At 45.8% G+C, this 24330-nt stretch overlaps 1 protein-coding gene across 2 annotated transcripts in view; it reads right to left on the bottom strand.

Annotated features, from left to right (window-relative positions):
• ZNF423 (zinc finger protein 423) overlaps window positions 1-24330 on the bottom strand; it is a 329729-nt gene that overhangs the window by 243795 nt on the left and 61604 nt on the right. For both annotated transcript variants that reach the window (XM_048515303.1, XM_048515304.1), the window contains exon 2: window positions 19963-20022. In XM_048515303.1, coding sequence (XP_048371260.1) covers window positions 19963-20022 — 60 coding nt within the window. The remainder of the gene's footprint in view (window positions 1-19962; window positions 20023-24330) is intronic.

Here is a 24330-nt window from a genome sequence, read left to right as displayed (position 1 = left end):
CCATTTCTGATTTTGTTTTCTAAAATAAAGGTGGAACTATATTTTGTTTCTTTACAGTTAGGTCAGAATAAGTCTGTATTAGATAGAAGATAGGATTTGTATTTGTTTTGTACTTGTATGGAATCTCCTTTGCTCAGGGCAGAATTGCTGGCAGGAGCCTAGCCCCGCATCACCTGGGTGTGTTTCCTTTCATTCGTAAAACCAAGAATGGACGTTTAACAAAAGGAACCCCCAGAAGACGCACATCAGTCTGCCTTAATCCCATCAGCAGGCAGATAAGGGTGCCACCACTTTTAGGTTTCGTTTCCTGACCTAAAGCACCCAAAGGACTCTTTTGTGTTTTTCCCGCCTGTGCCTACGTCACCGCCTCGCTCTGCTCCTGCCGCGAAATTCAAGAAGGGACCGCCCTCTGGACTCTGATTGGTTAATGAATGGTGGTGGGTTGTTCCACAATCTCCTGGATTTCCCGACGGGAGAGATTGTATATAATGTATTGTAAAGCTGCTAGGCAGGTTGCAGTTGCTGTGGAACGGAGGTGCTGACACTTAGGTCAGCATCGCAATAAACAATCTTGCTGATTTTACTATACTCGCTGTGTCGGGTCCCGTTTCTGTTCCTCTGCGCTGCCGAGAGCTGGGCTGTTCTGGAGCTATTAAAAGTTACCCTGGCCGCGCGGTAACAATAATCTTGGTGTAGTCCTGTGAAGATAGTACACAAAGGGATGAAAATGGCGGCCTACATACTTTCATCAAGATGCATCATCTGCTTATCCTGCCTTCTTTTTCAAAGCATACTTGCGAGTGTGGTGTTTTTTTTGGGGGGGTGGGGCTGGGGGGATTGTCCAGTCCTGTTGGAAAATGACCTCAGCAATGGGAGATTATCCCAGTCCGTTCAATCTTACTATCGGGAGCTGTTTCCTAATACTCAGCCTAAGGTTTCTTATGCTTTAGTTCATCCTGTTATTGCTAGCTACACTCCCTCGGGTCTTTCTAGAACAACAGATCCAATTTGTATCCAAAAAAACCACCTACAGTTTTCATCCGATCTCATCCCTTTTCTTGGCCGCCATGCAGGAAAAAAATAATAAAAAATAGAAGAAACAAAGTTTCAGAAAACCAGCTGTGGTTAGAAAAGGGTACGGAGGGGAGATGACACTCCCTCCTGTGGCTTTATGCAAGCCACGACAATAGCCGACCTCAGAGGGGGCAGGACACACGCTGGAAGACGTGGGATGCAGACACTTTGAATGCTAGCAATATTCAACTTATTGAGCAGAGGCAGCCTAAGACTCCAAGGACAGAAAAGGATCGTTTCTAAAGGGATTCAGAGAACAGTAGGAAGCTGCACTCATTTTCAATATTTTTTTTTAATTAGAGAGCCTTTTTCATATCAGCTTGAGATTTGGGTTCACTGTGAATGTTCTAGGCATGGCCTTTCACACAATGGGCCACTCCCCACTTACCTCCTCTGTGTGCAACCACGCAGCGACCCCACTAGAAAAGCCTCCGTGGCTTTTGACCATGGAGTCTCCCACTGCTCAGGCTCCCGGAGCGCGAAGCCTTCAAAGCGGTGCCCTTCGCCCCTCTCCTCCGGCACTCGGGGGTCCTGCAGCTGCTCCGCACGTCGGGCAGCAGGCGAGGCGATGCCGACTCTGCAGCCGCGAGGAAGCTGGGTAGGTGAATCGCGCCTCAGTCCTGGCCGGGGGGGCTTGGCCGCCAGACCGGGCGACACGGGAGGGTCCCGGCAAGAGCCTGCTTTTTTTGTGGCTCTCTCCCTCCCTCCTCCTCTCTCCCGGGCCACTCAAGCTCAGGCTTCGTCAGCTGAGTCTGGCCACCTGGCAAGGTTCCCTCCCTGGGCCAGCAGCAGCAGCCGCGACTCCTATTCAGCTCCAGCAATCGCCGGAATTTGGTCAAGCCTCCCACCTCCTTGCCGCGGGGTTTTTGAAAATGCTGCTCTTTCTTGAGGACCTAATTTGCCACGTGGCAAGGAGGTGGGAGAGCGCCAAATTCCAGGCAGCTGCGCAGTGGGCGCTGGTGACATGGGGAACGTCAAGGATCCCCGTGTCTTTCAAAGAGGTGACCCCGGGGCTTACGGTGAGTGGGGAGCGGGCCAATGTTCAAACCTCATAGGTTTGCAGGAGCTGCAAGTGTGTCCAAAGATATTTTTAATGCTCACTTGTGGCTGCTCAGAACATGACAAGATTAGGTGTGCGAAGAGCCCGGTGAAGACGGTCATTTATCGGTCGCTTTGCTCACCCGCCCACCACTGTTGATGGTTGCGGCAGAGAAAAAGGGAACCAGAAACGGCATCCAAATACAGAAGTGATGCAAAGTTCCATATACTCGTCAGTAGATGGACAATTTCACAATTGAGTTCTTTGAGAACCCTCAGGTGTATGCCAAATGGATCTGCAACCATCAGTTTTCAGTTTGCCTAGTAGACCTAGAACTTCCCCTCTTGCCACCTTGCTTCCTCCTGAAAACAGCAGCTGTAGCGGGGGCCCATTTCCTTCAGCCTCTTATTACTTTCCAAATCTGGGCAAAAAAATGCCCTACCAAATGAACAGAACACACTAGGCGACTGTTCAGTCTGAACGAGAGCTTTGCTCCCTCAGCAAACCATAAACACCTCTAGAACCATTCCACAAGGGACATTAAGAGCCAATTTATGGGACATCTGTTTCCATGACAGATGTGTTTGTGCTGTAGCACCACTGTATGGTGAACAGCTGTGGGGTCTGAAAGAGCCACTTCTGAAGGAATTTAATTTTTCATAGTCCTCCGTGCCCTTATGGTGATGCGGCCATAGGATGTCAGTCTAACAGAACTGAGAACCCGAGGGACCTTCTGTCACTCCAACTAACAGCTTAGTTGTTCAAAGAGAAACATTCTACTTTCTGCCGGGCTTGTCCAGATATGAACTAAAATTCAGTCACAGGAAGTAATCTTCTCTTACAGGCAAAAGCAAGATCTCTCTGGAGCCCTTGAAATGTGTGAGGAAGGAAAGGTTTAAGCCTGCTTCTTAATAGGAACATCTTTTAAAATAACAATAAATACCCGTTTTAAATATTATTACACTAGTGGCCCCATCTCAACGGTATATTTTATAATGTTAGAGGGGGTGCCATCAAAACATTTTTTTTATAAAACATGGTTTTTTTAAAAAAACCAACCTTTTGTATGTTGGTCTCCAGGTGCTTTGTAAAGATGCATCTCTGAAGCCAAACAAACATCGCCACTGAAATGTCACTGTGCAGAGTGGGACATGTGATATGTAGTGGTATGGAACAGTTTGATCTCATTGGATCTCGGAAGCTAAGCAGAATAAGTACCTGGATGGGGGACCACCAAAGATGGCTCTGCAGATGAAGACAATTGTCACCGATTTCTGCTTCTCATTTGCCCTCAAAGCATCTTGCTGGTGTCATTCTAAGTTGGTTGTGACCTGATAGCAGAGGCACATATCTAGTGGGGAGCATGCTCATCACCAATCCAATCTTCCCAATGATATCGGACAACCCAGAGGCTGCTACCCAAACCATAGAACAGAGGTCCCTTCACGAAAAGTTTCAAAGGTCAAGATGACCAGAAGAAAGAAGGAAAAAGAGCTGAGGTGTGCACAGACAACAGTGAAGGGCTTAGCGCTTGACTGACATCGCTTGCATATCCTGAAAATCCAACCAGCACTGGGTGTGGTTGCTGAGCAATTCAAAACATTGGTGGCCAAAAATGATGACTGGAGTGAAAGACGGGAGTGGTCTGGGGAGGTTCACAGAGCTGAAGAACTCTACAAACCAACTGGGACCCACCAAGGAAAACAGCCCTTTTAAATGGGAAGTGATTGTCCCTCACCTTAAACATGGGGGGGGGGGGGCACGACATCAGAATTGACCAACTGCGTTTCAGTGTCTGAAAGAATTATTCTTTTATTTCCAAGGCATCCTGAAGAGTGAAACCATGACCTCCAGGCAATCACTTTCAGTATTTTGGCTTTGCCCACAGGTTCATTTATTTATTTACTTCATTCATATCTCATCTTTTTCCTCTTCAGGGACTCAAAGTCACTCAGGGTATGCAATCGGCCAAAGGTCACTCAATCAAGCTTCCATGATAGAGCAGAGATTCAAGTTTGGGTCTCTCAGACCCTAGTTTGACACTCTAATCACTATGCCTCACTGGCATTTACGTTGTTACGCCATCTGACCTGAAAATCTCATCAATATGTTTAATTTTTAAAAATTAACTTGTATGCTGCCCTTCCCCTCACAGGCTAAGGATGGCTTCCAACCGATTATAACAACGAATCTATACATATAAAAAGCAAACCGTGTATTTGTTAGTGATAGTATAACTCAGAAACTGCTGGGCCAATTCCTCTGAAAATTCCCCGCCACTGTAGTCAGCCAGGTGAGAGTGTTTTCAGATGTTCACATACCTGCAATTTCACACCTGGCCCAGGTAAAATGCTTTTTTCCTGGTGCTCCATGGTGAAGGACATGCAGCTGCCTGTGTGTAATTGTCACCCTTAGAATGTTCGTGCAGCTTAGAATATATGCTCAGATTCCCAGATATGAGCAGTGAAAACAGTACATAGGCAATAACTCGAGTGGAAGTGAAACACATACACATACATACACATGAAGGAGAGGGAAGGGAGGGAGGGGGAGGCGTGGCATGCAAGGGAAGAGAAGTGAGGGAGGGGAGAGAGGGAGGGATGGCATGCAAGGGAGGAGAGGCAGGGGGCCCAGCATCTGGATATGACCTACCCACCCTAGCGGAGGGAGAGGGAAGGGTCAGCGTCTGTTCCTTTCCCATTTCACCACAATAACCCACAGCAACACATGGCTGGGTACTGCTAGTAATATTATAACAGTGTAATTTATTAACCCTTTTCCTCCTCCTTTATCTACTCCCCTTCAACATAGAGATTTATTGATTCCCAAAAGATCTCCCATACAAGACCCAAACTGCTCATCTTCAGCTTAATTGATCCACCATGGGTTCTCCTGAGGTCAATACAGAGTCCCTTTTAGGCAGTTTCAGAACGAACGCAAGAAAAGCCCTCTTAGATCAGACCAGTGGTCCATCTAGCCCAGCATCCTGTCTCACACAGAGGCCAACTAGTTACTCTGAAGAGCCAACAACTGGTCCTTTAGGCCCAGGCCTTTCCCTAATGTTGCCTCCAGACACTAGGATTGAGACATGTATTGACTCAGAATATTAAGTTTTCTTTTAGGGACTATGGCCAGTAGCCACTGATAGATCTGTGTTCCAGGAATGGCAGGCACTTCACCATAAACTCTGCAGCCCCTTCTTCCAGGACTGGAGATCTTTGATATCCTGGGAGCCAAGCCAGGTGCCTCAGATGTAACTCCACTGGTGGGTTCTCCAGAGCTGGAGCTTCTAGCTACCATCAATGTCTTTCTAAGTGAAAAAGAAAAATTCATCTGAGCCCCCTTTCAAGTGCACAGCACCTCAATACACAGATGCCCAAGGCACAAACAAACCTTAATACACCAAATGCATCTGGACTTCTTGGCACAAAACCCGTAAGCTCCCACAGCCAGATGTTTCAAAGATATCAGCCCCATGCCTGGAGTGTTCAAGACAGCTAATATCTCCGACAGAAGTAAGCCAACCCTAAAAGCTCCTTACAGGAAGCAGACCTCATGTGGACTTTCATAAACAAGGACCACTTTTTGGCACATCCGTGCTACTGGTTTGGAAGAACACTTGATTCTCCAAAGCCTAAATTACCGTTATTCCAAATTAAAGCTACCACATTAGAATCCACCCTTTCTGTTCTTCATAGAAACCTATTTGGGCTTTTCAGTGGGAGGTAAATGGTGTACGCTGATGAAACCACCTTCTAAACAGGTTTCCATTTCGAAGTGAAAAGCATCTAGACTTCTGGTCTTTCCATAATATTCGGCAAACACGTCTCTTACCATTTGTTCTGCAAATGAGGGAGGGCCTGTGGGTCGATGGGGTCTCTGGTTGGACTGTTGGCATCTCCAATTAAAAGGACCAGGCAGTAGGTGAGGTGGAAGGTCTCTCTTGGAATCTTGGGGTGCCCCTGTCAGTCTGAGCAGGCAGTACCGGCTTGATGGACCAATGGTCTGGTTCAGTACAAGATTGCTTCATGTGAGAGTTCCATTCAAGGGAAGTGCTGTGGCTCAGTGGTAGCCCATCTGCTCAGGACACAGACAGTCCCAGGTCCCAGGTTCAGGGAGCAGCAGTGGCGTAGTGGCTAAGAGCAGTGGCTAAGAGCAGGTGCACTCTGATCTGGAGGAACCTGGTTTGATTCCCAGCTCTGCCACTTGAGCTGTGGAGGCTTATCTGGGGAATTCAGATTAGCCTGTGCACTCCCACACACGCCAGCTGGGTGACCTTGGGCTAGTCACAGCTTCTCGGAGCTCTCTCAGCCCCACCCACCTCACAGGGTGTTTGTTGTGAGGGGGAAGGGCAAGGAGATTGTAAGCCCCTTTGAGTCTCCTACAGGAGAGAAAGGGGGGATATAAATCCAAACTCCTCCTCCTCCTCCTCCTCTTCTTGTTCTTCCTCTTCTTCTTCCTCTTCTTCTTCCTCTTCCTCTTCTTCTTCTTCTTCTTCTTCTTCTTCTTCTTCTTCTTCTTCTTCTTCTTCTTCTTCTTCTTCTTCTTCTTCTTCTTCTTCTTCTTCAATCCCCGTCCTCTCCAGTTAAAAGGGCCAGGTAGTAGATGATGCAAAAAATCTCTGCCAAGGCTGTATTATCTATACGGCTAATCAGGCTGAAGCCTAGAGGTCCTGTTTATTGTTGCAAACTTCTCCACTTACCTGTGGAATGTTGTAGAATCTCTACCATTCCTTTTTGTACAGCCGCATTCTGAACAAGAGGTCAATACGTAAAAAAAAACTATGAAGTTGCAAGGCACAATGTAGTCAGACAAGGTTTGTTTTGAGTCAACGGAGAGGGGAAGTCAGTGAGCCAATAGCGTGCTAGCGTCAGGGTTGTGACATCATACCACCTCGTTACACCTCCATGAGCAATACAGTCTAGCCATGACTATGAACGCGCGCGCTCAAACGTTCCCACGAGCCATTGGGACCAGCCAAAACAGTTACTATTTATAAATTCTTAAAAAGAACAACTGGCAGCCAACACGGACAAGCACAAGTCAGGGTTTCAAACGTGAAAAGAAAAGGAAGAACCACTGCACTGTGCGAAAAGAGGCCGGCAGACTTCATTTCAACTGGGTATCGGTGTTCGGGTGAATACTGGAAGTGTAAATGGCGGCATAAGCAGAAGCTCTGCTTCCCAAACGTCTGAAAGCCTAGGGGCCCAGCCATAGGTTAATAAGACCCTGACCTCTGCTTGGGATCTTGGGAGAGTCGCTGCCAGTCTCCGTAGACAACACTGAACTTGATGGACCAGTCGCTGATTCAGTATAAACCAGCTTCATCTGTGTGAGGGGAATTGGATTTTAAAAGATATCCTTTTTCAGAGTATTCTGATGAACAGAAGGGCTTCTTTGTATTGTCGAAGGCTTTCACGGCCGGATTCAACTGGTTCTGGTGGATTTTCCGGGCTGTGTGGCCGAGGTCTGGTGGATCTTGTTCCTACACAGTGTGTAGCGCCCACCAATTACTACACTGTCTCAGATTCAAGGAAATCAGATCCAAGTATGTGTATCTTACTCCTTTACATTTACCCCATCTCCCCGATTTAATTAGATTACACTACTTGTTGGACAACCCTGATCCTTCTCTCTGTATGATAGTGGCAGACTTTCTCCTGGAAATTACTAAACGCCAGTAGATTTCCTTCAACCCGTATTGTATATGCTTTTTAATCTGTTTTCTATTACTGTTGTACTGTTGTCTATGCCAATAAAGGCTTGCTTCACTGATTGTCAAACTTCACAGTGTGTAGCAGACTTCCCTCTGTGATACACCTCTGAAGATGCCGGCCACAGATGCAGGCAAAACGTTAGGAACAAGATCCAAACCACGGCCGCATAGAAACGTTAGGAACAAGATCCACACCAGACCACGGCCACACAGCCCAGAAAACCCACCAGAACCAGAAGGGCTTCTGCTGTGAGTGGGAGGATTCTTTCCACAAGCGAAAAGAGTATCTTTGAATCGAACTTGTTGGTTCTACTTTCTGGTGGCTTATGAAGTTCATTTTACAGTTCAAAGGAGAACAGAGCAGGTTTTTTTCATATAGAACATCAGGTGAGTACCAGAGCTTCAGGTGGCAACATCTGTTCAAGCAAAACCCATCTCAAAATCGATATGGGCATCAGGTTTCCTTACATCAAGTTTTGCAAGTTCCGTTAATCAGAGATTTGCATAACCTTCCCTATTCATTAGAACATAAGAACATAAGAACATAAGAACTAGCCTGCTGGATCAGACCAGAGTCCATCTAGTCCAGCATTCTGCTACTCGCAGTGGCCCACCAGGTGCCTTTGGAAGCTCACATGCAGGATGTGAAAGCAATGGCCTTCTGCTGCTGCTGCTGCTCCTGAGCACTTAGTCTGCTAAGGCATTTGCAATCTGAGATCAAAGAGGATCAAGATTGGTAGCCATAGATTGACTTCTCCTCCATAAATCTGTCCAAGCCCTTTTTAAAGCTATCCAGGTTAGTGGCCATCACCACCTCCTGTGGCAGCATATTCCAAACACCAATCACACGTTGCGTGAAGAAGTGTTTCCTTTTATTAGTCCTATTCTTCCCCAGCATTTTCAATGGATGCCCCTGGTTCCTGGTATTGTGAAAAGAGAAGCATTTCTCTCATCGACATTTCTACCCCATGCATAATTTTATAGACTTCAATCATATCCCCACTCAGGCGTCTCCTCTCTCTCCAAACTAAAGAGTCCCAAACGCTGCAGCCTCTCCTCATAAGGAAGGTGCTCCAATCCTTCAATCATCCTACATTCTTCCCTTCTCTCTTGCATTTTCTATCTCTTCGATATCCTTTTTGAGATGTGGCGACCAGAACTGAACACAGTACTCCAAGTGCGGTTGCACCACTGCTTTAAATAAGGGCATGACAATCCTTGCAGTTTTATTATCAACTCCTTTCCTAATGATCCCCAGCATAGAGTTTGCCTTTTTCACAGCTGCCATGCATTGAGTTGACATTCCCATGGAACTATCAACTAAGATGCCCAAATCCCTTTCCTGGTCTGTGACTGATAGCACTGACCCCATTGAGAAATCCAGCTGCAATGGAGCCGACCAAACAATTCATTCCTTCTCCAGATGTAGGCTTTGCTGCATCTTTGAGACCTTGCATTATTAGTAAAGTCATCTTTTCCTGTTATTAAAAATCTCTTCAACTGGCTAGGACTCCAAGGAGCACGGTCACAAACCTGGTGGAAGATTATAAGTGTCTAATATTGAATTGGGAGTATCTTCTTCCATCTTTTTAACAGAGAGGGGAAAAAAATCCTCTCATCTGAGCATTAAAACACTGCGTCACATTTTGTGGATTCATTAGCTGGATAATTAACAAGAGGGTGGAAACTAAGCCGGGTTTAATGAATGGCAAAACAGAGAAGCAAAATAGGAAACCAAGAACAGAAACAAGAACAAATCGAACTGCAATTCCAGACAAAGGCCTACACACACAAAATATTTTAAAAGAAGGATACCAGCTTGGACAATGACACTGAGACAACTACTCAGGGGCAAACTAGACTAGAGGCCGGAAGTCACACTCTCTCAATCTAATGACCTCACAGGGCTGTTGTGAGGATAAAATGGAGGAAAAGTGGAGAGGAGAGTGATGGAAGCCCCCGCTGAGGAGAGAGTTGGATTACCAATGGAGTAAATAATTGCCCAAACATCTCCAGGAATTGCCCGAGCAGGAGTTGGCAACCCTCCATTTTTCTCTAAAAGAGTCGGTGATATTGTAGTTTTGCGCATGCCAAACAAAAAGCACCCTAATGTTCATTAATTATAAATATTAAGAAGCCTCAATAGTTACTCTGAACTTTTCCAAGAATGCCTAGTGTGGCTAATGAGAAATCCCCTCCCAACAAACCATACTTCATACATATAAATAAAACTTCCCAAAAGTCTTTAAAAATGCCTTAAATTCTCTATACATTTAGTAAGACTTCTTGCTTCTTTAAGATGTCCCTTGCTGCCTCTCAAGATAATGCACCAGTGATGTATTGCAACCGCCATATAGCACTGCAAAGCAATAGGCTGGCCAGACAACTATTAAATCTTATTTTCTTCTTAATTTAGAAGCAGTGGGGGAGGGGAATAACCTTTTTACAAACCCTGACCCACAATGCTTCCCTCTAGGAGCGTCTCTGTGCCATTCGTTCCCTGGTTTGTTGGAGACGCACATCAAATGTGGGCAGAAATCATTACAAACCGGCACGCGTACAGCCCCTGTTAACAGAGGAAAGTCTAGGTGAAGACATGCTCTGTTGCGCTTGCCCTCTGGGACAAGCGGATACACGGTGCTGTATTTAAGCAACAGTGAAAAAAGAGTTCCTGAGCTAATAAACAAGAAATCAAGTATCTAGAAGTCCGCAAACGCGCACACAAACAAAAATAATATTTGGTTCTTTCGAACTAAAATCATGTCATGATTACTAAAAGAAAAGGAAACGTCTTTGACTTAAAAACAGGGGGTTCACCAAAACACTGAAACATTGCCCCCCTAATTTGTACCGGTAGCAACTATTTTTATTTGTACTTTCAATTCAAAATGCAGAACATACAAAACAAAAACTGACCTAGTTATAAAGTACGTAATTTATAGACTTTCTGTCTCCTCTGCACTGAATATTAACCCTTAAACCCTAAGCTTTCAGCACTTAGTCATTAAACATTAAACAAAATTGAATCTTTATCATCGTTATTGATTTTTAAAAGTCTCACTTTTCTCAACTGGATCTTATTTTAACAATCCTTAACCTTCAAAAGCAATAGCCATCCTGGCATGTGCTCCACCTCAGAGTATGCGGACGCTGGCCCTGAGGTCTGCCCCATCCCAGCATTTAAGAACCAGCATGGTATAGTGGTTAAGAGCAGATGCACTCTAATCTGGAGAACTGGGTTTGATTCCCCACTCTGCCACTTGAGCTGTGGAGGCTTATCTGGTGAACTAGATTAGCTTGTGCATTGCAACACATGCCAGCTGAGTGACTTTGGGCTAGTCACAGTTCTTCAGAGCTCTCTCAAGTCCCACCCACCTCACAGGGTGTTTGTTGTGAGGGGGGAAGGGAAAGTTGCTTGTAAGCCCCTTTGTAAGCCCCAAATCCTCCTCTTCCTCCTCCTCCTCTTCTTCTATTACTACTACTATGCAGAAACATAGGCTATCAGATGTGGACCTCCCACCATTAAATGGTCCCCTGGAGTTTTTTCTTTTGAATGATGTAACACGTTGGTTTGTCTCCAAGAGTCAATACTGTGTAATCACACTACAGACGTATGTACAAGGAAAAAGAGACTGGACCCAACAGACCTTTATCGGTGTGGCTATCTTTCCAAAAGTCACGCTAATAGCGGCAAGCAAGCGACCAGAGCCTGCCTTTCCAGTCCTGCTGAGACTGTAAACCCTAGAAGGCCACATTGTATAAACTCTCCCTCTGAGCTGAAGATCAGGACTGCTGCGGCGCGTTGTGTCCAACGTGGAGAAAAACAGACTCCAAGGAGACAGGCTGAAAAACACCGGCCTGACGGGGTTTCCATTAGATGGAGGTTACATTCCTGACTCTTGGGCTGCACTGAACACTATGACGAGGCCAAAGTACACTGCAGAAGCCAAGTTTGAAATGGAGTTTTTACAACATACAGGTTCTCTCCTTGTTCCATCCAAATGGATCCTATCCCTCTGTATAGTTCGCTGCATCAATTTTTTTAAAAAGCTCTGAACATACCACGATGTTCAACGTATTGTCGAAGGCTTTCACGGCCGGAATCACTTGGGTGCTGGGTGGTTTCCGGGCTGTATGGCCGTGTTCTAGCAGCGTTCTCTCCTGACGTTTCGCCTGCATCTGTGGCTGGCATCTTCAGAGGATCTGAAGTTGGGAAAGCAAGTGGAGTATATATACCTGTTGGAGTGTCCAGGGTGGGTGAAGAAACATTGTCTGTGAGTAACAAAGAAGGCAACCAGGTCAATAGTTGAGGGCATCTGAATAGAAGTATGAATAACAATGAAGTCAATAGCATGGGAGTAACAATGGAGATAACAAGGTCACTGGTGGGAGCATCTGAATAGAAGTATCCTGGCCTTTGTTTCCATAGTAAATTGGATGTTTGGGTGGATCTTGTTGATATGTTCCAGGAACTTGTTTAGTTCTTCTTCTCCGTGGCTCCAAATGGTGAATGTGTCATCCACATAACGGAACCATACGGTACTCACAGACAATGTTTCTTCACCCACCCTGGACACTCCAACAGGTATATATACTCCACTTGCTTTCCCAACATCAGATCCTCTGAAGATGCCAGCCACAGATGCAGGCGAAACGTCAGGAGAGAATGCTGCTAGAACACGGCCATACAGCCCGGAAACCACACAGCACCCCAATACCACTATGTTTCTCCTTCATCTTGCAAAAACCACCAGACCATGGCCCCACAGCCCAGAAAACCCACAACAGTCGGTTGATTCTGGCTGAGAATGCCTTCATAAGTACACCTTGTACATGCTATTAGCCAGGTGTCTGGAGAGGTGGCATGTAAATTTTCTACATATTTATTTATTTATTCCATTTTTAGACCGCCGGGCAGTGTACATCAATATCAAATATAAATAATAGCAGTAAAACAATCTAATAACAATTTTAGGCCCCTTCCGCACACGCAAAATAATGCGTTTTCAAACCACTTTCACAACTGTTTGCAAGTGGATTTTGCCATTCTGCACAGCTTCAAAGAGCATTGAAAGCAGTTTGAAAGTGCATTATTCTGCAGGTGCGGAATGAGCCTCTAATTCACAGAATTTAAACAACAATTTAAAATTCACAGATGGGGACTCATCCCAACCCCATTCCCGCCCAAGGGAGACCTAGGTCAGTGATGGCGAACCATTTCAAGACTGAGTGCCCAAATTGCAACCCAAAACCCACTTATTTATTGCAAAGTGCCAACACTGCAATTTAACCTGAATACTGAGGTTTTAGTTTAGAAAAAACATTTGGCTCCAAGGCACACGTTACTCAGGAGTAAGCTTAGTGAAGCAACCGTGCAATGCTTCAAATGGGTGAATCACGATCCTAGGAGGGTTTACTCAGAAGCAAGCCCCATTGCCAGCAACCGAGCTTACTCCCAGGTAAAGGATCATGCCCAGGCCAGCCTAGATGTGTGTGGGGGCACTCTGTTTGTGTGTGCCCACAGAGAGAGCTCCGAGTGCCACCTCTGGCACCCATGCCATAGGTTCGCCACCACTAACCTAGGTGGTATGAGGGTCTGATGGTCAACCCGGCTGGCCAAAAGCCTGGCAGAACATATATATATAAAGGGTGCATGCCTATCAGGGCTTTTATAATGATCCACTAAAGCTATTTACTGAAGAAAATGACATTTCTTTAGCATCACGCTTTCTAGCTCCTACCCAACCCCCAGCCCCGGAAAGCATGCACATTAATGAAACAAATCCCGTCCTATTACTAATGTGGTCATGACCTTCGTACTGTCCCCTCTTCTGAGCTATCCCTCCACCCACAGATCTCTTCTGCTCTCAAAGTTTTTCTCATTTTCACAAAATCTACACTAATGGAGGAATGGGCAAAATGTTAATGGCAAACCCCTCAGCGCCTGCCAGTCGCTTAGACCTTTGGAAAAGGTGCCGGACTGGATAGACTATTCTTAGAGCCATTTAAACAAGGATAAATCAAACCACTGAATCCCTCCCACCCAACATCTCTTTTCAGTCATCTCTGGGTGGGTGGGGGAAAGAAGAAGATTTGGATTTATATCCCACCTTTCTCTCCTGTAAGGGGCTCAAGGTGGCTTACAAGCTCTTACAACAGACACCTGGTCAGGCAGGTGGGGCTGAGAGAGCTTTGGAAAACTGTGACTAGCCCAAGGTTACCCAGTAGGAATGTAGGAGTGCGGGAACATATCTGGTTCAGCAGATAAGCCTCTTTATCACAAAGATTAAGGGAAATCTCTACTGAGTCACCAAGAAGTGCAATCACATTCTCCCTGAATGTCACCCTCATCAGTCAATACTCCCCCAACCCTTCAACTTTTGCCTAGGGAACCCTATACCCAACACAGGAAAAGGCTTACCATGAAACCTCAATGCAGCTATGTGATGTTCTCTTTAGTAAGAAAGACACATTTTGAGGGTTCACCAAGACAGAAATATGGGTTAAAATGTTTCAATGTTTTAAACTAGAATGCATAATTAAGACAACTGTTACTAAACTGTGCAGTGAGAACCCAAGCAGGAAACACCAGAAGTAAATTTAAACTATACCATACTGGTTCTTACATTTTAAATCTAAATGGCAAACCTCATGCATTTTAGTGGAAAGAAAGAAAGACTGGTCAGAGCTACCACCTGCTATTGGTCCCTGTGCATTCTGAAGTATAACTTTTTCCTTATCTCAGATTCTGGAGGTGTTTTCACATATCGGCCTTATTTAAGTTTTATTGTTCAAGAGCTCAATCTAAGAACAGCGGATTTGAAAGGAAGAATAAGCAGTCCTAAATCTCTGGCAACATTAACATGCTTTTCCCTTTCCCCTCCTCCTGTCCGTTCCCATTCTGGTACACAGTATCACACATACTGAGAAGATTACAGGTAACAACCATGCAAACAAAGCACAACACGAAGAAACCACAAGAACCAAGTTTGACATCCCAGATGCAGCAAGCGCACATGTACGGAACATGCTCCAAACCCATTGATAGGAAGACAGAGCCAAATCAAAAGATACAATATAGACAAAACCCTCCTTTTTTTTAAAGAACTAACAACATAATTTTTTACAGGTTAAGTACAATTCTTTTCTTTTCCTCTTTTTCGGTATCTGAACCAAGTAGGGCCCGAAAACCAATACGTGAGGGCTTTCAAAGGGAATAAGAAGGAAAAGCTTTAACGAGACAAAAAAAACCATTAAAAAGCCATAATATATAGTGGAGCAATATGGAGTGGCTCTCTATTGCGCGGTGTGTTGGTAACCGAAGACAGTCCCACGGTCCCCGCACACAAGATTTTCATTTATGTTCTTTTATGATCTTCCTGTTTGCATTAGCTCCAACAAAGTGATGTAGAACTTCAATAAAGGGTGAATAACCATACCTCACTTTTCATTTCGTGCTCTGGTGCAAATCGACAATTTTCCTTCGCCCCCACCCCCCACCCCATTGCTCTCCCACCACCATCAGCCCTCCTGCATAAAAAGTCCACCAAACCAAATCATTTTTGCCAGATGCTTTAAATTAACGCAGTGCCATGTGCGCTGCACAGCTGTACATCACACACAGTTCCTGCCACTGAGGCTGGATCGTTCACAGATTTATGGGGACCGTTCCATCACGGTTTCTTGAGCATGGGGAACCGGACACTACACCCGGTTGCAGTATTGTCACAACCTGGATTTGTGTTGCACACCCTGGGTGGAAGATTGCGTGTCGACTGCAATGTAGATACAGATTTACACGTACTGTACTGTGTAACTGAATACAATAATATTGGGTGTGCAAATATTTTTTTTATTTTTTTAAAGAAAGATTGCAGCTAAAACTCCATATATAGGAAGAAAAGGCCATGAACAATGACCTGTATAGTAGAAGGCTTTCACGGCTGGAATAACTGGGGTGCTGTGTGGTTTCCAGGCTGCATGGCCATGTTCTAGCAACATTCTCTCCTGACGTTTTGCCTGCATCTGTGGCTGGCATCTTCAGCGGCTCCTCTGAAGATGCCAGCCACAGAAGCAGGCGAAACGTCAGGAGAAAATGCTGCTAGAACACGGCCATACTGCCCGGAAACCACACAGCCTCCCAGCCTACAGAAACGTTTGCTTCTCCTAATCTCGCGAATATGCAAAATGTTAGATATACACAGATTGCAGAATCCTCAGCTTTTTCTGAAGAAGAGTGGATTTCCAAGTTCATAACTCAGCGCGGGCAGGGTGTATGCCTGTCAAGTCACAGACAACGTATGATGACCCCACAGGTTTTTCAAGGCAAGAGACATTTAGAGGTGGTTTGCCATTGCCTGTCTTTGCACAATAACCCTGGTCTTCCTTGGTGGTCTCCCATCCCAGTACTACACAAGGCTGGCCAGGCTTCTGAGATCTGACAAAATCAAGCTCAGCTGGCCTTTCTAGACCTTTAAAGCTCTTCCAGAACTGGGGCTCGCACAATTGAAGGACCTGCTCCCCCAGTATCACCCAACTCTGTTTGGCACAGCAGAGCCTTCTAGAAGTCCCAACTCCAGTGAGATCACCATCAACAGGTGCTTGTTCGTGGGCTTTTCTAACAGCAATTCCAATACCATGGAAGACTTTCCTAGAGGGAATAAGGAAATTGATTTTCTTTCTGTTGGAAAATAAAGAACTTTGGAACTCTCTCAGCCCCATCTACCTCGCACGAACGGTCCTGGAAACTACCGGGTCAAATGCACCACGCTGCACCATCACCCGATCGACGTTCCTTCCCTGCGACTGTCTGGTGCGTCGCTGAGGCCAGGGGACACGCCCCCCTGCCCTGCGCAACCGCTCCTGAGTCGCAGGGCAGGGGGGGCGTGTCCCCCAGCCTCGGCGACACTCCGGACAGTCGCAGGGACGGTAAGTCGATTGGGACAGGGGGGAGGGATGGCGCCTTCCAGCCGCTGCTGTTCGCACGGCAGCGGTTGGAAGCCACTGTTTCCCAAAAACCTCGCTCGGGGGGCGAGACTGGGAAACAGCGGGTTCGCGCTGCTGGGGAGGCGCGAGGGCAGCGCGACTGCGAGGCAGCTGCACCCCTATGCGAACAGCTCCCTGGGGACGGCGTTTTTGCCGTCCCCAGGGCGCTGTATTCAGCCTGTGCGGAAAGGGCCAAGGTGTCTGTTGTGGGGAGAGGAAGGGAAAGGAGCTTGTAAGCTACTTTGACTCTCCTTACAGGAGAAAAAGGTGGGGTATAAATCCAAACTCCTCCTCTTCTTCAAAAAGAGGTTTAAGGTGGCTTACAAGCTCCTTTACCTTCCCCTCCTCACAGCCCAGTGGGCAGATTCTTTTCAACTCTTCTGCAGGCAATGCCAAAAACATTTCTCTTTCAAAGGGACTTTGCATTCAGAGCCCAAAGTCAATCTTTGGGCTATGAACTGTTATAGCTGACTCAACTGTGCTTTAACTGCTGTGGTTTTAGTGACTTTTTAAACCAAATGGGTTGTTAGCTGCCTCAAACCTACGGAGAAGCAGGATATACATGTCTAAATAAAATAAACAAATATATAGAGGTACAGTCGTGCTCTGCATTGTTAGGGAAGGGTCTTTTGGGAACAAGCCGTTACCAAGATACTAAGCAGGAATGTCACGATTGTTATACTCTGCTCCAATTATCCTGTTGCACCAAAGAATGCAATTCCTTGTGGCTTTACATCTTTGGAAACATGGACTGCAAAGACAAGGTTCGTGTATCTTGCCCTCGTTCCAAGGAGCTCTGGGAAGCACACAGGGGGTTTCCTGCATTGTATCCTGTGTGGGTTAAAGTTAGTACTCAGTGGTAGAGCATCAGCTTGGCATTTAGAAAGTTCCAGGTTCAATTCCTGGAATCTCCAGTTAAAGGATCAGGAAGTAGGTCCTCCTCACTGACTGCAGCCCCTTCGGGACTGTGCTGACTCTGCCCCCAGCCTCTGCCTCACTCTGTGGAAATACTGAGGTCTACTGATTGTAGCATAGGTAGGGCTGTGCTGGCTCCACTCTTCTCAGTGGAAAAGCTGAGGCCTGCTGCTGCTGCCCAGGTAATCCAGTCAGTTCCCAACAGCTTCTCCTGACTTCTGGCTTCTAGGACGTTCCATTGTTTGCTGCTAAGTCCGGAGGTGGGGTTGCCAGTTGTGACTTTTCTGCAGTCCCTGAGGGGGTTGGGGGGAAAAAGAGGAGGGGCTTGAATTTATACCCCACCTTTCTTTCCTGTGAGGAGACTCAAGGCAGCTTACAAACTCCTGTTCCCTTCCAAATAAACTAAACTTTGTGCATGTGTGTTTTCCTCCTCAGAAGCTGGGATTCTTAATTAGCATTTGACCCTAGGTACGAATTTTGGTAACTGGCAGAGAGACACACCTTTCTGTTGCGGGTTTTCTGGGCTGTGTGACACAGCTTTTGTTTATTTGGTCATATTGCCACTGATGCAGGCAAAATACTGGCAGCCAAAACTACCAGACCACAGCAACACAGCCTGGAAAACCCTCAACAGCCCGTTGATTCTGGCCATGGAAGTCTTCGATAATACACCTGAGTATGTTAAGGCACTAGCATTCAGGTGTCAAAATATGTGGGAGTCAGATAAAAGACTTCTGACTTCAATCCTGGGATGTCATACAAAGAAAGAGAAGCAAAATACTGGTTGTGGTGGGTTTTCCGGGCTGTGTGGCCGTGGTCTGGTGGATTTTGTTCCTAATGTTTCGCCTGCATCTGTGGCTGGCATCTTCAGAGGTGTATCGCAGAGAAAAGCAAAATAACCCAATATTAAACCAGGTTTGTGCCTGCATCAGTTCAGTCATGATATCTGAGAAGGGCTTAAAACTTCCTACAGCTCAGAATCACAGACATCATTAGAATTTCATCTTAGCATTTGAAAGTAAAATCTGCAGCCGATCTCAAGTAACACTTTGGCCGTTTCCGCACGAAGGCGGAAACGGCCGGGTCGGCGTTTACGACGCCGACCCGACGATGCTGGGACCGTCCGCACGGACGGTCCCAGAAACAGCCGGGCAGCCCGGCCAGCAGAGAATGTGCCGGGCGCCCGGCCGATTCCCTGGGCATGTCCTCGGCCTCCGGCGCTGTCAGCCGAGGCCTGGGACACGCCCTGGCCCTGCGCACCTGCTCCAGCGGCGCAGGGCGGAAGCGTGTCTCAGGCCTCGGGCGCATTATCGCCGGAGGTCCAGGGACAAGGTGTAAGTGCCGGTGTGGAGGCGTTCGAAGCAGCTGCCGCTCACTTTCGGCAGCGGCTTGGAGCGGCGTTCCAAGCTTCTCGGAAAGAGCCGCCTGCTCTGGGAAACTGCCGGCTCCACTGACAGGCAGAAAGCGGTATGAGCGGCGGCGCTGCCACTTGTATGCACGTTGCGCTTCTATATCGAGCTGCCTGAGAGACGGCGAAGCGCATCGCCTTCCAGGTCGCCATTCACGTCTCGCGGCGGAAACGGCCAAAGTTCAAGATCTGGTTCACCTTCCTGTAAATGCACAATGTTAATAACCTTCAGAAGCTAAAGTTCTTTTCTCTGGTAACCCTTTTTTTATTTTACACCCATTTCTGAAGCCATTGTGAATGCCGTTAACGTGAACAGAATCCTGAACCACCATTATAATTTATCTTCATTTCAGTCTTTTCACATCATCAGGAACGCAAGCCCTGGGTCTTTACCAATGTACCAATCACCAATTCATCAGCCACAATGTTCCACCCTTTCATTTCTCCCCAAATAGAGAAATACACAAACGTTACAATTTTGAGATCGAAGCTGAGAAATTCCCATTAAACTGGCTTTTATATAATTAAATTGGAATGAGGGTAGAACGGTGCCCGTCGCAGGGAACTTTGAAGCAGCTGTACCTGAGAAAATCATTACCCATTTCAATGTGCCCACATGAAAAAAAAATGACTCCTGGGAGAATAAAGAGTATATTAGTCTCTGTATGTAATGGGGTTTATTGGCCATATGGAACTGATATAAAAATTGTGTTGCAATGGATAGGTTTCGGAGTCAAGACAGGCACGCAGCACCCGCAAAATGCAGTTTCTGTATAAAACTCAGCACTTTTCTGGCAATCTAGAAGAAAGCTGAAAAACATTTACCTGATTGGGTCACAGATGAGTCCCAGTTCAAGGTGAAATCGGATGACTCGCCCTCTTCAACTGGAAAGAAATAAAGAGGACCGTTTTGAATCTCTACATTCATTTCAGGAACATGCAAGAACCAGCATACACACCATGCTCTTTTAAAAAAGGGATCATCAATATAATCTCCATTGACTGTTTATATTCTTTGGAATTTCATTTATTCGTCTGCACACTTAAGTAATTAATAAATCCTTCTGCAGTGCAATTGGCATACTGGCTCCCTTACAGGTTCTCTCACTACCCTTGTTCTTAAAAGGACCCTACGAATACACTGCCTGCATTTCCACATCAGCGATGGGAAACTGAGGCTCCTTCTCCACATGCAGAATAATGCACTTTCAATCCACTTTCCATCCACTTTGCAGCTGAGCAGAATAGCAAAATCCACTTGCAAACAATTGTGAAAGTGGATTGAAAGTGCATTATTTTCCGTGTGCGGAAGGAGCCTCATGAGACTGCAAGCAAGGATCCAAATCCCAGTCTTCCAAGGCCAATATAAATGTTGAATTTCCAATGAACTAATGTCCTTGGGTATTCCAACATTTGCTTCCTTTATTTACTGCATTTGTTTACTGATTGTGTTTGCAATACTATGCACAAAAGTTTGCATCACAATGCAGGTCACTTACAAAGTTGTAAATTTGGGAATATGTTTGTTTTTTAAAAAAATAAACATTTCTACTCTTGGTAGGGCTATCAACATACAACTGAAACATACAACTGATCTTCAGGTTACAAATGTTAGTTTCCTTGAAGTAAATTGCTGGTTTAGGGGGTGTTTTAATTGGAATTATACTCTGAAGTCACTCCCCATACCCCACCCTTGTCAGCCTCCACCCCAACTCTCCAAGGAATTTCCAAACCCTATACAGATTACCGAGGCGCCTTCCACACATGCAGAATAATGCATTTTCAATCCACTTTCAATGCACTTTGTGGCTGGATTTTACTGTGCGGAATAACAAAATCGACTTGCAAACAACTGTGAAAGTGGATTGAAAGTGCATTATTCGGCATGTGCGGAAGGGGCCCTAGAATGAGAGAGGGGACAGCATATCAATATAGGAAATTGCAGCATAGGAAATTGCAAAGGAAAAAGATTTTCTAACAATATCCTAAAATACAACGTATTATAAACCTGTCTGTTGATTAGCATGACCAAAATACACACCCAGCACTAAACATATTTTATACGTTTGGATCCTAAAACTTTTGTTTATGGCATTTAACAATGATATCATAAGAACATAAGAACTAGCCTGCTGGATCAGACCAGAGTCCATCTAGTCCAGCATTCTGCTACTCGCAGTGGCCCACCAGGTGCCTTTGGGAGCTCACATGCAGGATGTGAAAGCAATGGTCTCTTCTGCTGCTGCTGCTGCTCCCTTGAGCACCCTGGTCTGTTAAGAGCATTTGGGTAATCCTGAGATCAAGGAGGATCAAGATTGGTAGCCATAGATCGACTTCTCCTCCATAAATCTGTCCAAGCCCTTTTTAAAGCTATCCAGGTTGGTGGCCATCACCACCTCCTATAACGTAAATACTGAATTTATTATTATGTATCTTGCATCTTTTTCTTTATTTGCTGATGACCAAATGGTCTGTGAGCATTAATAAACTGAGCAGAATGGGAATACATTTGGGTCAAATTAGGGTAATCAAAATAGAAATTGGCATTTCATTCCAACTAGTCCACCTTGGATTTGGTCAACAGAACCAGAAGTCCAATTCCAGTGTTTTCTCTTTTTTTCTGCCATCAATTGCCTTGCTATCCTGAGATTTTTTTAAAAAGTATGTTGATAACCTCATTATGGAGGGTCATCAGAAGGCAAGCAGCTTGGCTATAGGAGACCTGACTTCGAACCAGGCCTTGGTTAATCTTAAAGAGTGACTCTAAAATACATTTCATTTTATTTCATTTTAAATTCATTCACACCCACACGCACACAATTTCAACTGAATTTAATAGAAGTTTCTCAAACAGACTTTAGAGCAGTTTATGGCCTTTAGATTAAATTTTTATTTTCTGGGAGACCACTGCCCCTCGGCTTTCGCCCCTGGCCACTGAGCTTGCTGGTACCGTCGGCCGCCTACCAAATGGATGCAGACGGGGGTTAAAAAGAAATTGGAAAAAGTAACAGCCCATTTAATATGAATGATAAATGTCTGATGCACTCTAATCGATACTCAACCGCTACAATTTATGGACTTTTGATGGAACTGTGTATTTATGATGGAACTAGCGTACAAATTTGACTCTTTCAGAAAACCAAGACAAAGGCCTTTCCTGTGGAGTAACAGGTGGAAAATTTCTTCTTTTTTAAAAAAGCGGTGGGAGTAACAAATTTTCTTTAGACCTATGATAATCAAAGAAGTTCTACCTTCCAATAAAAACCAAAGTAACTTAAGTTTTTGATTTCTAGTTATAGTTACCAGAACTCACCAGAAGAGTTTAAGAAGAAGAAGAAGAAGAAGAAGAGTTTGGATTTATATCCCCCCTTTCTCTCCTGCAGGAGACTCAAAGGGGCTGACAATCTCCTTGCCCTTCCCCCCTCACAACAAACACCCTGTGAGGTGGGTGGTGGGCTGAGAGAGCTTCCGAGAAGCTGTGACTAGCCCAAGGTCACCCAGTTGGCATTGTGTGGAGCAAGCTTGGGCTAATCTGAATTCCCCAGATAAGCCTCCACAGCTCAGGCGGCAGAGCTGGGAATCAAACCCGGTTCCTCCAGATTAGATACACGAGCTCTTAACCTCCTACGCCACTGCTGGCGGTGAGGTGGGAGGTGAGGGCATTATAGGAAAAGATAACAACAAACTAATAAGTAATGTTTACAAACTACTACTCAACTGGGAAACAGAAGAAGAATTAGTAAAGTCAACTATGATAACTTGGAGTAGAAATTTAAAAGAAGCTCTAACCTTAGATGATTGGGAGATAATTTGGAAAAATGCGTATACAAATATACAGTGCTACGAAAGAGTGAAGTTTGGGGAGGGGGAGAATCACAGTGTGGTATCACTGTTCACTGAGTACCCGGAAGTGACATCTGCAATGCTCTAGAAATAAAGTAAAGACCACAGAGACTGGAGAAATTTACAGAGTGACCTGGATGATGTGGTGTCACTTCTGTAAGCTCAACCAGAGGTGACAAACACAATTTCAACTGTCCAGGAAACCCATATTCTCCTAATGAAGCTACTGAATCATAAACAGAGCAGTGGACAACAGAGGCATACTGCCCAGGGGGACATATGAGGTCAACTGTCCCCAGGCTGCAGCCATTTAGTTAGGTGGGGGGGGGGACCGCCCCCACACCCCTCCTCCTTTCCCCTCCCCAGACGTGGTGCAAAAAAAGTTGTTTGGTCGTGGTGGTGGCAACTTCCCATGCACTGGGGGGGGGGGCACTCAGATTTTGTACCAGGCTACATTTTCCCTACATATACCTCTGGTGGCAAATCCTACCCATTATGTACCACTCCAATATGGTTTGGATAGTGTCAGAGCCAGAATACTAGAACCAGGGGGCATACATTGAAAATGCTGGGGGGAAGAATTAGGACTAATAAAAGGAAACACTTCTTCACGCAACGTGTGATTGGTGTTTGGAATATGCTGCCACAGGAGGTGGTGATGGCCACTAACCTGGATAGCTTTGTGCTGGGCCGGGACAGATTTTATGGAGGGAGAGAGTCGATTTATGGCTACCAATCTTGATCCTCCTTGATCTCAGATTGCAAATGCCTTAACAGTCCAGGTGCTCGGGAGCAACAGCCGCAGAAGGCCATTGCTTTCACATCCTGCATGTGAGCTCCCAATGGCACCTGGTGGGCCACTGCGAGTAGCAGAGAGCTGGACTAGATGGGATCTGGTCTGATCCGGCTGGCTTGTTCTTATGTTCTTATGAAGTCAATCCATAGCCCCCGGACACAACAAAGAGCTCCCCTTATACCGGACAGCTAAAGTAGACACTTTTCACAATTTAGGAATGCGGCAAGGCCTTAAAATCGGCACTGGAAAGCTCTAAGCTCAGCTGGGTTGTGTTTTCCAGGGAGAGCAGAGGAGCAGAAATCTGGCATTTCTTACACCTCAGAGCAAGACTCCGTGTGAGTGGTGGCCCTTAGCCAAATTTTCCCCAGCCACCGTTTAACAGGCCTTTTATACATCGCCCCTTTCACGGCCTGGCGGGCCCACGAAAGAGACAAGAGAGCGTTTTACATGGCTTATTTAGCTAGTTCACAGGCAAAACTCACGCAGGTCCTTCCAGTCACTTCTCTCCAACATTGGTAATAGGGATTGGCAGAGCGTATATGTGGACCAGGAGG

The sequence above is a fragment of the Sphaerodactylus townsendi genome, linkage group LG14 (genome assembly GCF_021028975.2).
Source record: "Sphaerodactylus townsendi isolate TG3544 linkage group LG14, MPM_Stown_v2.3, whole genome shotgun sequence".
NCBI classification, from domain to species: domain Eukaryota; kingdom Metazoa; phylum Chordata; class Lepidosauria; order Squamata; family Sphaerodactylidae; genus Sphaerodactylus; species Sphaerodactylus townsendi.
This window is presented reverse-complemented; position numbering and strand designations above follow the sequence as displayed.